At 39.4% G+C, this 14462-nt stretch overlaps 1 protein-coding gene across 1 annotated transcript; it reads right to left on the bottom strand.

Moving 5' to 3' along the window:
- Positions 1-533: 533 nt before the first annotated feature.
- Positions 534-13955, bottom strand: tmed3 (transmembrane p24 trafficking protein 3). Its single transcript, XM_022669989.2, has 3 exons — positions 13732-13955; positions 3936-4181; positions 534-1288 (listed from the first exon to the last, which is right to left on the bottom strand). Exons 1-3 carry the CDS (start codon positions 13873-13875, stop codon positions 1055-1057), a joined length of 624 nt encoding a protein of 207 aa, XP_022525710.1. The 5' UTR covers positions 13876-13955; the 3' UTR covers positions 534-1054.
- Between the last annotated feature and the right edge of the window lie 507 nt (positions 13956-14462).

Here is a 14462-nt window from a genome sequence, read left to right on the forward strand (position 1 = left end):
TGATTAAAACAGAACCATTTCTGTTTATAAGCATCAGGCACAACAGAGTACAGCAGCAGAATTCCACTAAAACATCAAGAAACTATCAAACCACAAAAAAAACTATATTTAAATTTTGCCTTATATGAATTTGGTATATCTTTATTGTTAGATTTAGTGGAACAGATATTAATAAAATATTGCTTATAAAAATATTCTATATTCTAATATATTATAATATATTATAATATATCATAATTATAATATATTATAATATTCTATATATTCTATACACTGTAATAACAAATGTCCTATTCATGCATTTCTCCAAATTCAGTATGTAATTTAACTCTATTTAGATGGTAATAGAATATATCAATTGAAATGAAAATGAAACTTTGTAGTTCTTCTTGTACTTTTTCCCTGTTAGGATGGTGGTCACTGCAGTGCTGAGAATAATGACCTAGACCCACTACCTAAATAATAACAGCTGCTCTGTGGTGGTCTATCCTGTGGGGTCCTGAGGAAAAGAGCTGATAAAACAGAGTCAGTGATGAAACAGGAAGGCAGTTTTATTGAAGTGGCTGGTTGGTTATCAACATCATCCATAAAAAATACTAGTTGTTTTTGCAACATGACCTAAAGATGAACAAAACAACAATTAAATAACAAAAAAAAAAAACTAAAAGCAACGTAACTCTTAGTTTGACCAATAATAGCATTAAAAATAATTTTCAGTGTTTAAATATGGACATGAAAACAAAACAGTAAACAATGGTCCATTCAGCTCAAATATTTAAATAACATTGTTGACTATTGACTAAAGTGTTATAAAGTTTAATAGATGACACTATTGCTAAATTTCAGAGGATTCATGTGTACCCATTAAATATATCACTTATTATAATATTTTATTGCATCAAAAATAAATCCTTGTATCACTGTTCCTTTATACCTAAATGGAGATGTGTTCTCGCTATTATCACTGGAAATGTTATGAATGAACTGATCCAGCTCCTATTAAAGTGTCACAGACATGGTCAAGTGGTTGTAATGTTGTGAAACAGTGGGTGATCTATGTGCTGGTGGCCACGTTGGCTTTCTTCTCACTGAAAAAGCTTTTGAGGATGAGAACCTGTCCCAGGCTGACCAGAAACAGAATAAGAGTCTCTCCACCAGACCAGAAAGACACGCGATCGTTCAGGTCCTCTGCCCTAATGCGGTCCTGAGCTTCTCGAAGGCGGTACCATGTCTGTGTGTCTGACACTACCTTCAGAATTTCATGGATGGACAAGCAGGCTGATTCCATCTGTCAAACAACAATCCAAACAACAAACATTACACACAGAACTAATTCTATACTTACCGTATTTTTCGGACTATAAGGCGCACCGTATTATAAGACGCACTATCAAAGAACGCCTATTTTCTGCTATTTTTCCATACATAGGGCGCATCGCATTATAAGGCGCGTTAAGTGACACTAGAAAGGGTGCCTATATCAAAGTGAACAGGGGTGGCGCCATGTTTCCCTTCCCCCACCGGGGGTGGTCGCTTGCCGGTGGAGCGTCTCAGTATATATAAATCTAGCTCTTTCAAAGTCAAACGAGTGCTGGATATTAATCTACACAGATTCCTCTCCTGAAAACTGTTTATTTGGGTGAGTAACGTGCTTCAGTTTATTTACAGTAAGCTTAGATTTCCAGATGTCCACTAAGGCTTGCTGCACCAGCGTTAGCATAGCTATCCGCTAGCACGCTAGCTAGTCACCTAAACTAGTAAAGTTAACCCAAACTTAAACGACAGCGTTACACTGAGTAATCCTGCGTGTTCTGGTAAGACAGTGAGATATTAGCTAGCGATTCGTCCCCCGTAGCTTGTTTTAACACTGTAAACAAGCAGATTACAGGCTGATAAAACTCACCTCTGAGAGAGTTAGCGCTTAGCATCTAGCTAATGCTAGCCAGGCAAAGCAGCACAGACTTACAGGCCGATAACTCACCTCTGAACGGTGAACGCTTAGCGATTAGCATCTAACTCTAATAATACTGCTCCAGCAGTATTAAAAGTGCTAAATTTAGAAAATACTGATCTCTGAACAGTGAAAAAGCTAGCTAGCTAAGCGGTTAGCATCTAGCTAATGCTATTGCTGCTCTGCACGGAGTGTGTGTTTACTGCTCCTTACACCTGACGGGTAAAATTTAGATAATACTGATCTCTGAACAGTAAATAAGCTAGCTAATGCTATTTGCTGCTCCAGCCTCGGAGCTGCACGGCTCTGGACTCTGTATAGCACTGAAACTCTGTATAACGCTGCACGGAGTGTGTGTTTACTGCTCCTTACAACCTGACGAGTAAAATTTAGATAATACTGATCTCAGTGAATAAGCTAGCTAGCTTAGCGGTTAGCATCTAGCTAATGCTTTTGCTGCTCAGCCTCGGAGCTGCACGGCTCTGGACTCTGTATAGCACTGAAACTCTCTATAACGCTGCACGGAGTGTGTGTTTACTGCTCCTTACAACCTGACGAGTAAAATCCATACAAAAGGCGCACCGTATTATAAGACGCACTGTCAATTTTTGTGAAAATTAAAAGTTTTTAAGTGCGCCTTATAGTCCGAAAAATACGGTACATGAGTATTTAAAATAAGAATAAGGTATGGAGTTAAATTAGTGCCAAAACCACGCAAATAAAGAAAACGTATTCTGTAAATATGATACTACTTACAAACAAACACAACACGTTTTACAAATACAAAACTCCACTATCTAACACACACGGTGTGTTTTAAAAACACAAAACCTGATGGTTGTAAATATATACGTAAACTTCAAATAAATACACAGCTGTTTTCTAATACATTGCTCTTAACAAACAAACATAACACGTTTTACAAATGCAAAAAGCAATAAATAACAAGTAAAACATGATTTTCAAACATTACCGTGTCATAATTCATGAACACACACAGCCCATTTGTAAATCACGTGACTTTTGGCACACTTATAGCAGCGTCGCAAACTCGTGTTGAGATTTTCTCACAAATACCAAAATACAAAGACCTCGTACAAATGCATCGCCCCAGAACAGCAGGTGGCGCTGTGGGACACTTTACAAGATGTGGCTGCACAGCAAAGCAAGCTCTCCTGTCCAGCGCTCCCCAGTTTATTAATTTACACTGATTAAATTGTTTAATACACCTATAATTATCACAACTCTACCATTTTATACCTGATTTACTCACAGTTTGGTTTGTTACAAACAGCAGAGATGTAGTTATGATATAGGACAAAGTATATCAGCATGAAAGCAGGTGTAACAGCATCCTATATCATAACTACATCTCTGCTGTTTGTAACAAACCAAACCGTGAGTAAATCAGGTATAAAATGGTAGAGTTGTGATTATTATAGATGTATTAAACACCTTAATCAGTGTAAATTAATAAACTGGGGAGTGCTGGACAGGAGAGCTTGCTTTGCTGTGCAGCCACATCTTGTAAAGTGTCCCACAGCACCACCTGCTGTTCTGGGGCGATGCATTTGTCCAAGGTTGGGTGTATTTGTGAGAAAATCTCAACACGAGTTTGCGACTCTGCTAAAACTGTGCCAAGTCACGTGATTTACAAATGGGCTGTGCGTGTTCGTGAATCATGACACGGTAATGTTTGAAAATCATGTTCTACTTGTTGTTTATTGCTTTTTGCATTTGTAAAACGTGTTATATTTGTTTGTTAAGAGCAATGTATTAGAAAACAGCTGTGTATTTATGAAGTTTACGTATATATTTACAACTATCAGGTTTGTGTTAGATAGTCGAGTTTTGTATTTGTAAAATGTGTTGTGTTTTTTTTTGCAAGTAGTATCATATTTACAAAATATGTGTTCTTTATTTGAATAGTTTTGGCACTAATTTAGCTCCATAATAAGGCTTCTGGGTGCTCTTATTTCCGAACCTGTGTAAGCGCCGTTGCTCTGTTCATATCCGGCAGTAACGGCGTCTCCTCTCCAGCTCTGAAGTCTAAATACACAGTTTTATGAGAGAAGGTGGAGAACTCGTTGCTGAAGCAGACTTTGTAAACCCCCTTTAGAGCTGTTGTATGGGTAAAGCTGTCATATTGCTTCTTCCGTTCCTCATACAGAGTATTACCCAATGGATCTGTAACAAAACAGTCAACATCGTAGTTCCCTCCAGCGATTACCTGCAATACAAAACATTATTTTTTAAAGAACAGTGCATAAATAGTGCATGATCTCACATCTTTCCATTCATAACAACTGCACACTAAGGGTGGGCAATATTACCCTAAAATAATATCACAATACTTCAGGTAAACTCAAGAAATAAAAAATTATGCTGCTACTACTGCAACAAAATACACTGTGTGGTGTTTTAGAGATAACACACACGAGAGTAGTATCCGTTTGTTGAGGCTTTTAATAAACACACCTAACTTAGCACACATACATGTTCATAATGGCCCTCTCCCTACCCTTACAGTCTCGCTAGTGATCTCACGTGCGTCACTACTCTAATCCCGCGATAGGTTACTTTTTATTATAAGAACACTACATCTTCCCTCTTTTCAATAATGAAATTCCTGGGGGTAGAATTAAAGAAAATAAATCATATCTATGTCAATGTAGCTATACTACGTTGAACTTAACTTATATGACATCAGCTCTGCATTCTAAACTAATCACATTTCAACATGTTAACATAAAAGTTCTTTCCTTTGTATCAGAATAAAAAAAATAAACATCCGTTTCAAACTAAACCTATTCTAAAGTAATTCTCCCTGCCCTCGTCTTAAACAACAAAACCATTAGTCTTTCTCTGTTTTTTTTTTTCTTCTGCCAAAGTCAGACGTCAGGTAGACATCACAAAGTCCTTCTGCCATACAGGTGGAGACCAGACACGAGTCGACTTCACAGGAACATCAGGTGACGGTACCGCTGTCATGGGCTTCGGATCTATAGAAAGTGGGGGACAGGTGGGCGTAGGAATGGTGACTGGAACAGACTCAGCTGGTGTGGTAACTGGATTTGGAACGGAGGGGGCGCTGAGACTGACATCACTGCAAAACTTCTTCACATGAGCGGCATTTCTCATTATGGGTGGGCTGTTGGGTTGTTGAATGATGACTGCATTCCCTTGTTTACTGATGACTCCATATGGCTGTGACTCAAAGTTGGGGTCTAGCTTGTTGGACTTGTGTAGGTTCTTGCAAAGAACAGTGTCTCCTGGTTTTATTTCCTGATCCTTGGCTCCTCTTCGCTGATTAGCAGCGATGTTTCGTTTCAACTTGTGCAAAGCGTCCTTGTCACGAATTTCCTCTGACACAGCTGCATACCGGTGAAGCTTGGCAGTTTGTCGCAGAGATCTCTGTTCATCAACATCTTTGCTGGGGACACTCCTGTGACTGCATGAGGAGTGGTCCGGTAGTGGAACAGAAAACTTCTCAGTGCAATTTTCCAATCTTTCCTTTCAATTTTGGCTATCTTCCCTGATTTCAGAATTGTTCTGTTAAATCTTTCCACTTCTCCATACTACTGAGGCCAGTATGGTACTCCTTTCAGCTGCATGATGCCATGCGCGGTGAGGTAATCATGGAACTCTCTGGATGCAAACGGTTGTCCATTGTCGCTTCTCAGATACTTGGGATAGCCATGAGTTTGAAATATCATTTCGAGAGCATTAATCACATTGGTGGCATTGGTGACCTTCATGTAGGCAACTTCGGGCCACCTGGAGTAGTAATCAACTACGGCCAGCATGTAATTACCTTCACAGATGCTCAGCAGGTCAACTGCCAGGTAAGTCCAGGGCTGGTCTGGCAATGGCGTACGCTCCAACTCTTCTGGTGGAGCGTTCTGGCCTATCACTTTACATGGGTAGCATTGCTTTATTTGCTCTCCCACCATTTTGTCAATTTCAGGCCACCAGACTTTAGGTCGCAGTCGATTCTTTGGTCGTACAATCCCCTGATGTCCTTCATGTCCTAACTGTACCACGTGCTCTTGCAGGGCTTCAGGAATCACGATCCTGTTTCCTTGCATGACCATCTGTCCAGCCGTCCAAAGTTCATCTTTGACCGCCTGGAATGCTGTGCCTTTAAAGTAGGTCCAGTCATTTGTCTGTATGGCCTGGCGTAGTCTGGAGATAGTCGGATCATCCTTTGATGCCTGCTCGATTTCACAGGGGGTTAGAGCATGAGGTGTGGAATCTTTGATGATGCTGTAGATGTACTCCTCTGTTTCTCTCTCCTCAGCTTTGTCTCGATGACCAACGGGTTGACGACTCAGGGGGTCGGCCTTGTTGGTTTTGCCAGGGATGTGGACTACTTGGTAGGTGAACTGTTGCAGGTACAGCAACCACCATTCCACTCTGGCTGATGGAGGGAGTGAGTTAGGAGACAGCACTTTCACAAGCGCCTTGTGATCTGTGAGGATTTTGAATTCACATCCGATGAGATACAGGCTGAATTTTTGACAGGCCCAGAATACTCCGAGAGCTTCTCTTTCAAACTGAGAGTACCGTGTCTCAGTGGGTGTGAGCTTCCTGCTGGCGTAATACACTGGCTTCCAGACTCCGTCTGTCTGTTGTTGCTCTAAGATGGCGCCTACGCCAATGGGGGAAGCGTCACAGGTGATTCTGGTTGGTCTTCCAACTGAATAGTATGCCATGACGGGCGCGTTGATCAAAGCATTTTTGAGCTGGTCAAACGAACGCTGTTCCTCCTTCTCCCATTTCCACTCAGCATCTTGCTTAGTGAGTTCCCAGAGAGGCGCAGTTATTGTGGCGAACTGTAGGATGAACTTTGCACAGAACTGGGCCAATCCGAGGAAGCTACGCATTTGTGACGCGTCAGTTGGTGGGGGAGCGTGTGCAATGGCTCTGACCTTTTCGTCTGATACTTTAAGGCCTTCTTGTGATAGGACATGACCCATGTACTTGATGGATGTGAGTTTGATCTGGCATTTCTTTTCATTGACTGTCAGTCCTCTTTCAGCTAGCCGTTGCACCACGGTAGCCAGCCTTTCGTCATGTTCAGCTTCTGTGCTGCCAACTACGACTATGTCGTCAGACATGTTATATGCACCTGGGCAGTCCTTGATAACTTGGCTGATTATCTGTTGGAATTTTTCTGATGCCATGTTCACTCCGAATAAGAGCCTTTTGTACCTGTAGAGTCCTCCTGGTGCAGCAAATGTTGTGATTTCTCTGGAGTCGGGGTGGAGCTCTACTTGGTGATACGCCATGTTGAGGTCAATTTTGGAAAAGTACTTCCCTCCAGCCATTTCCTGGATTGTCTCATCGATGGTAGGCACAGGATGACGCTCACGGATGATGGCCACATTGGCTCTCCGCATGTCAATGCAGATTCTCACATCTCCATGTTTGTGGTCATTTTCCGGCCTTTTCTCCACAGTGACTAGCGGATTCACCCAATGAGCTGGTTCTGATGGACTGGAGTGACGTCTGGATCAATTTTAAGTCTGAGCTGGTAGCTCTTGAGTTTCCCCAGCCCAGTGAAGACTTGTGGGTACTTTGTGCGCAGACTTTTCCATACGTCGGCTCCAGAGCAGCTCAGGATGTTCGCATTGATGCCAACTCTCAACAGTCCTAGCTCTTTACTGGTTCTGCTGCTCAGAAGTGACGCTTGTGCTTGTGGCACCACGAAGAATGAAGCAGTAGCACGCCGGGTTTTGTTCGGGACTTCAACTTCAAGTGTGCATTTGCCTAGGAGCTTGAGGGCTTGTTTACTGGCATAAGAATACAGTTTTGTGGAGGCAGGTTGCACACTGACTTCGGGCCTGGCCTTCTGTAATCTTTTAAAATCATGCTCAGACAGCGTGTTGTGGTGAGCACCAGAGTCTATCACCATGGGTAAGGTGAAACCGTTCAGGCGCAGATCTAGGGTGTCCTCTGCTTTAGATATTCTGAATAGGTAAAGATCTTCAGAATCACTCCGCGAGTCATTGTTTTCTCCTTCTTCTACCCTACGTTGGCTTTTTTTGTTTCGACCTTTGCTTTGCTTTGGATCATCCCTGCTGCGACCTGAGGCTCTGCTACAACCCTGTGAACTTGGCGTGTCAACTTGGTTTGACTTGTATTTATCTTTGTGGAAGCAGAGATCATCAAAGTGACCCCTTTTCCCACAGTGGCTGCACTTGTGGTTCTTGGATTGGATGCATTCGCGACCTATGTGTCCTTGTGCACCACACTTGTAACACCCTGACTGTGATGGTGCCTTTGGCTTTGGTTTGGACCTTGCTCTACCAGAGACATGGGCTGTATTCGGAATGGCATACTACTATACTGCGTACTGCATACTGCACTAGTATGTACTGCATACTACACACTGCCCAGTATGTAGTATTCGGTACTGTAACACTTTTGATTGTAGTACCCTACACGGTCCTGCTGTGACACACCAGTCAGTGCTCTGTAGTGCTCTGAATTGTAAACAGAAAGAACATGAAAAATGTCCTACCTTTTCATTATTAAAACTAATGAGATCTGCATACTGTCCAGAACAGCAATTGCTGCTTTTATTTTAGAGTTTAGCAGCTAACCCAATTCTAACAACCAATTAGCAGCAGCCCCCACAACCCAAGTATGTTCCAGTTATATTTAAATATGTTTTTCTATTTATTTTAGTAGATTACTATTTTCATCTATGTAAGTACCAACAAGAAGAAAACATTTAAACAAACTCTCATTCATATTTACACAATCTCAACACAAATCAAACAATTTTATTAATTTGTATTCAAATAATTCCCTTATTTAAAAGAAAAATATGTATTTAAACACAGGGAATTATTTATTAAATCAACAGAACGATTTATTAAACAAAGGTAATTATTTATTAAATAAAGAGAACGATTTATTAAAACTGAGGGAATTTTTTATTAAAGTAACAGAATAATTTATTAAAACTGAGGGAATCATTTATTAAAATAACAGAATAATTTATTAAAACTGAGGGAATCATTTATTAAAACTGAGGGAATCATTTATTAAAATAACAGAATAATTTATTAAAACTGAGGGAATAATTTACTGCATCAAGGAAAGTAATGGCTCACCGCTGTCGAGACCCTCCGCTGTCCCGGCCGCGGAAAGCGCTCGGTCGCGGCAGCGGAGGGTCCCGGCCGCGGAAAGCACTCGGTCGCGGCAGCGGAGGGTCCCCACTCGCGGAGAACGCGCGGCCGCGGCAGCGGAGGGTCCCCACCCGCGGAGAACGCGCGGCAGCGGAGAGTCCCGGTGGCGGACAGCGCTCGGCCGCGGCAGCGGAGGGGGCTCGACAGCGGTGAGCCAATACTTTCCAAAAATAATTCCCTTAATTTAAAAATACATTTATTTATAAAATTTAAAAATCTCTCGCACTCGCCTCCATCTTGTTTTTTTCTGAAGCGAGCTGGAGAAGCCAGTCGCAATGCATGTTGGGATGCAGTACACCGCGAAGATAGCTCTCCATGCACACTGCGGAATCGGAGCGGAGTAGTACACCATCCGGGTACCTGTAGGGCACTACAGATCCTCAGTTTGGTCACATACTGTGTACTGCATACTGGCTTTAGGCAGATTTAGTACGCGAGTAGTATGTAGTATGCCATTCCGAATACAGCCATGGTTTGTATTTGCTGGAGACCTGAGTATTAGCGCCTCCTTGTGGTGGTATGAGCCAATTACTTGGATAAGGCGATCCAGTGTGAGATTATCTTCTCTGTATAATTTGCCTTTTAACTCAGAATTTTTAATGTGCAGCAGTACTTTATCTCTTACATGATTATCAGCTTCAGCATCGAAGTTGCATGTTTTCACTAGTACCTTGAGGCGAGTGATAAAATTATTTATTGTCTCACCAGCATTGGGCTCTGTTTCCCAGAATTTTGTACGGGCTTTAGGTATGTTCTCCCTTAGTGCAAATGTGTTGTCAAAAAGTCGGATGGCTACTTGATATACATCTCGTGCAGGTTGCAGATCAGTAGCGGGTTGATGGGCTTTCTGCTCGTCAGTGAAATTTTTCCATATCTCACGCAGCCCCTCTCCCCCTGTCAACAACAACACTGCTCGCTTTTGTGCAGCATTTACGACTCCTGACGCTACAATGTATATTTCAAGTTCACTCTTCCACATTTCCCATCGTTGATGTAAAGTTTCAGGCTCGCCAACAGTGTCTAATGGTTTCGGGGCCGTGAGCCCACCGAGCGGGACCGCATGAGCCATTTTCACTTTCGTTTTCAAACGCGGCTTCTAACAGGGTCAGTGAGCAGTAATTCTGGCACATGCACGCTCAATTCCGATAATTAAACGTTTTGGCATCACACAGAAAACTTATTTTACTTCCCTGAGAGAGTGTTGTCGAATTTCCAGTGAAAATCCGGAATTGTAGCTCCGACGTTCTTAGATTCTCTTTTCTTTCCGCTCCGGGTCCGTCAACAGCTGAGAGAGCGTTTAATTCAGTCCTGCTATGCCATCTGGTACATCCTCGTCGCCAGTTGTGGTGTTTTAGAGATAACACACACGAGAGTAGTATCCGTTTGTTGAGGCTTTTAATAAACACACCTAACTTAGCACACATACATGTTCATAATGGCCCTCTCCCTATCCTTACAGTCTCGCTAGTGATCTCACGTGCGTCACTACTCTAATCCCGCGATAGGTTACTTTTTATTATAAGAACACTACACACTGCTAACAAAAAAATTAAAGGAACACTTTAAAACACATCAGATCTCAATAGGAAACGATCATGCAGAATATCCTTCCTGATATAGACTGAACTAGGAAAGGGTAACACTTCACTTAGATGGTTCATTCAATGGCCTTATTGATGCTGAATTGACATTCTACTAACATTCAACTGAATGTACTATAAACTTATGTTTTTTATGAAGACATGATGAAAGTAAACCATTTAAAAATAAATAAGAAATAGTACTTTCCCCCTCTGTTAAAAAAAAGGGTTATGTGGTGGCATTAATGTGCACTCATCTCATAAACAATAATACATAAACATTGCTCTCTCTCTCTCTCTCTCTCTCTCTCTCTCTCTCTCTCTCTATATATTTAGTGCTGGGCGATAAAACGATATCGATAGTTATCAAGGAAATTATATATCGCGATAGCTATGATAAGCCGGACGATAGGATTCGATGAACTTTATTTTCTATTTCCCGTTTAAGTAGCGCTGCAAACAGGCACAGCACGCGATCAGGCAGCGTGCTGAATTGCCTCACAGCTCAGCACACACCCTCCCCCCACCCCCCCACCCCCCCACCCCTCACTCTGAACTCCTCATGAAAGCCAGTAATGTTAGTATAAATCTGTACTGCAGTAGAAGTGAATCATTTCAGAAACTTGACTTTATTCCTCCCACCTCCATTACAGGTCCCTTGCTTTAAAATATTTAAATGTAGCATAATTTAAATGCAACAAAATTAAAGGCTATTATTTTAATAAACAATAGCAATAAATAATCTCAAAATAACAACAAATAGAAAATAAAAAAACAGTAAAACATATGCAATACATACTTTTTATATGACCAAACTTTTTTAGACTAAAACTAGACTAAAATGTAACTAAAACTATTATACATTTTAGTCAAAAGACTACAACTAAATCAAGATCACCTGTCAAAATGAACACTGTGATATACTCTTGTATTTTGCTTTACGTAGCTGCCTGCATTCAGGGAGGGGAAAAATCCTTTGATTAAAAATAATTTTATAAAAAATCCAAGTGCATTTTTTTTGTTTATATATTTGTTCCCTTGTACTTGTTTAAGGGCCATACATGTGTTAATTATGAGTAAAAAGAAACCTTTAAGTGTAACAAAGTGATTTGAGTTATATTGTGATACATATCGATATCGGCTGATATAGAAAACTATATCGTGATAAGATAATTTTTTCCATATCGCCCAGCCCTAATATATATATATATATATATATATATATATATATAGAGAGAGAGAGAGAGAGAGAGAGAGAGAGAAGATTAATACTAAGATTAGTATTAAATCAGTATTAAGACTAAGACTAACACTAAGATTAATACTAAAGTCTTACAAACTATAAAAAAACTTATGGAATTATTTAGTAAACGAAAAATTGTTAAACAAAGCAGAAAATGTTGTGAAGAGGTACAGTTGGTATACAGTGAATAGCTCTATTTGAGTAATGTGCTAATACATCTTTTAAGTAAAGAAAATAAAATCCTTTAAGAAATGAAGTTTGAAAATATCCTCATATTCAGTCACAAAGACTATTAAAAACGTTATGATGAAACTATAGAGCAAGAGTTTTTACTGTTGCGCAGGAGAAGTTTCCAGCCTCAGAAACCACAAGTTAACAAACAGCTCCCCAGATAAGAGCAGCTAAATACTTCACAGAGCATTTTGGTTTGTTGAACACTTTTAAGTTACTACATGATTCCTTTATGTGTTCCTTCATAGTCTGGATCACTTCACTATTCATTTACTATGTTGGGAAAAATTATAAAAACTAAGAATGAGACAGTGTGTCCAAACTTTTGACTGGTACAGTGAATGTACACTACATGTTCAAATGTTTGTTTTCACCTCTTCTAATGCATTCAGCTACAGTGGTATTCAAAGGTTTGGGAACCCTTTTTCAAAAATTACTGTTACCGTAAACTAGGGGTGTGCCATATTTTACCGTACATGATAATATCGGCAATTTTTTTAAATATCGTGAACGATATTATACCCTAAAATATCATGCCATATCACCCATCCCATTTCCCATTATATATCTACTAGAGACAGATTATATCTGTCCAGTATCATTTATTTCACTTTAATCTTGGATATATGGAGATATTTGGAGTGCATCATTATTAGCATCATGATTATGTGCAGTATTTATATTGTATGTAATACTAAAAAAAAGTTTTCTTGCAGTGTATAGTGTATTTTTTAAATTGTTTTTTTAAAAGTGTTTTGTCATATCGCCAAGAGTACCGTTATCGCGGAAATACCATAAAATATTGTGATATTATTTTAGGGCCATATCGCCCACCCCTACCGTGAACAATTAAGCAAGATGAAGTTAAAGATGGCACATTTCCTTTATATTTTAGGCACCACTTTTATTTAAATTTAATTTTTTTTCCGTTTGCTAATATTACAGTTTTTCAGATCCTGTTTGACAGTTTTTCACCCATTCCACACTCTTCAAAATACTTTGATAGATATAAAAAGTGTATAACTGCTTGTTTCCACACCCTACAAACAAGGGTGCATCATATCGTATTGTGCACTATACAGTATATTGTGACATTTTATGCTATATTGCATTGTTTGTTTTGTTTATATATATATATATATATATATATATATATATATATATATATATATATATATATATATATATATATATATATATATATGTGTGTGTATGAGAGAGAGAGAGAGAGAGATCCTCTTGCAGACAAAACAAACGATAATGCAATATAGTGAACACTGAAAAAAGAAAACTAATCCAATACATATATCAAAATAATATTAACTTTTTTTATACACAACGAGGGATGTTGAACCCAGATGCGAGCTTTCACATTTTTCTTAAACTAAATTCGTTCTTAAAATGTGTCTACCTTTTACTGTAACCATCATTAATATAAAAGCACAAAAATCATATTTTCATGAGAAAAAATAAAAACAATATTTAAAAAAATGCTTAAAGTAGCCCACAATGCATTAACCATCTTACCTGAAAGTCGATTTCAAACTTCACTCCTTCTTCTAAATCCTCGTAAAAACATTGTTTCTCGTTATCTGGCAACTCAAAGGTCAGCTCGGTGCCACTAATGAGCGCTGAGTACAGAATTATAACTAACAGTCCGGAGCGGATCATCCTGATTATAGATTATAGATTATTTTAACGTAGCTGCAGGTAACGTTACTTTAACCAGCCTGCAAAACACAGGACTGTGAACAGAGCTGGTTTAGGCCGAGACGACAAACTCCCTATTCACTCCGTTATATCAGTAAATTACTGCTAACCGCTAGAGGGAGCCCGCGAACGAGTCAAAAATGAAAAGGGTGAATAGAGCTAAACGGCTAAAAACTCAAATTAAAAATAGTATCTAACTTCATGTCAATGATATATCGCTAACTGTGGAAAGTGAAATAAAAAAAATTGCTAAAGACGCAAACATAGCCAACCTTTATGTTTAAACTTTTCTTCAACAAACGTTTTTTAAGCAACAGATTCGCTAGCATTACTGCTAACTGTGAGCTGACTTGTTAGTGAGCTGATGCTAAAACTAAAGCCAGAGCACTTTTTAAAATATGCATAAAAGGACTTTAAAAGACACAGATTAATTATTGTTTACTACGACAGCATTTTATATTGTTCTGCGTTGAGAAAAATAGTACATTTTTGTATAAAATAATAACATTTATAAACTTTAATTTTTTCTCAAATTCTCTATAAGAGCC

This window comes from Astyanax mexicanus, chromosome 16 (assembly GCF_023375975.1).
Source record: "Astyanax mexicanus isolate ESR-SI-001 chromosome 16, AstMex3_surface, whole genome shotgun sequence".
NCBI classification, from domain to species: Eukaryota; Metazoa; Chordata; class Actinopteri; order Characiformes; family Acestrorhamphidae; genus Astyanax; species Astyanax mexicanus.

Coding starts and splice junctions, on each gene's coding strand:
- tmed3 (XM_022669989.2), bottom strand. CDS start 13,875: ATGATCCGCTCCGGACTGTTAGTTATAATTCTGTACTCAGCGCTCATT. Junction 4,182..13,731: donor AGTTTGAAATCGACTTTCAG/GTAAGATGGTTA, acceptor TTTGTATTGCAG/GTAATCGCTGGAGGGAACTA. Junction 1,289..3,935: donor GAGCAACGGCGCTTACACAG/GTTCGGAAATAA, acceptor GTTGTTTGACAG/ATGGAATCAGCCTGCTTGTC.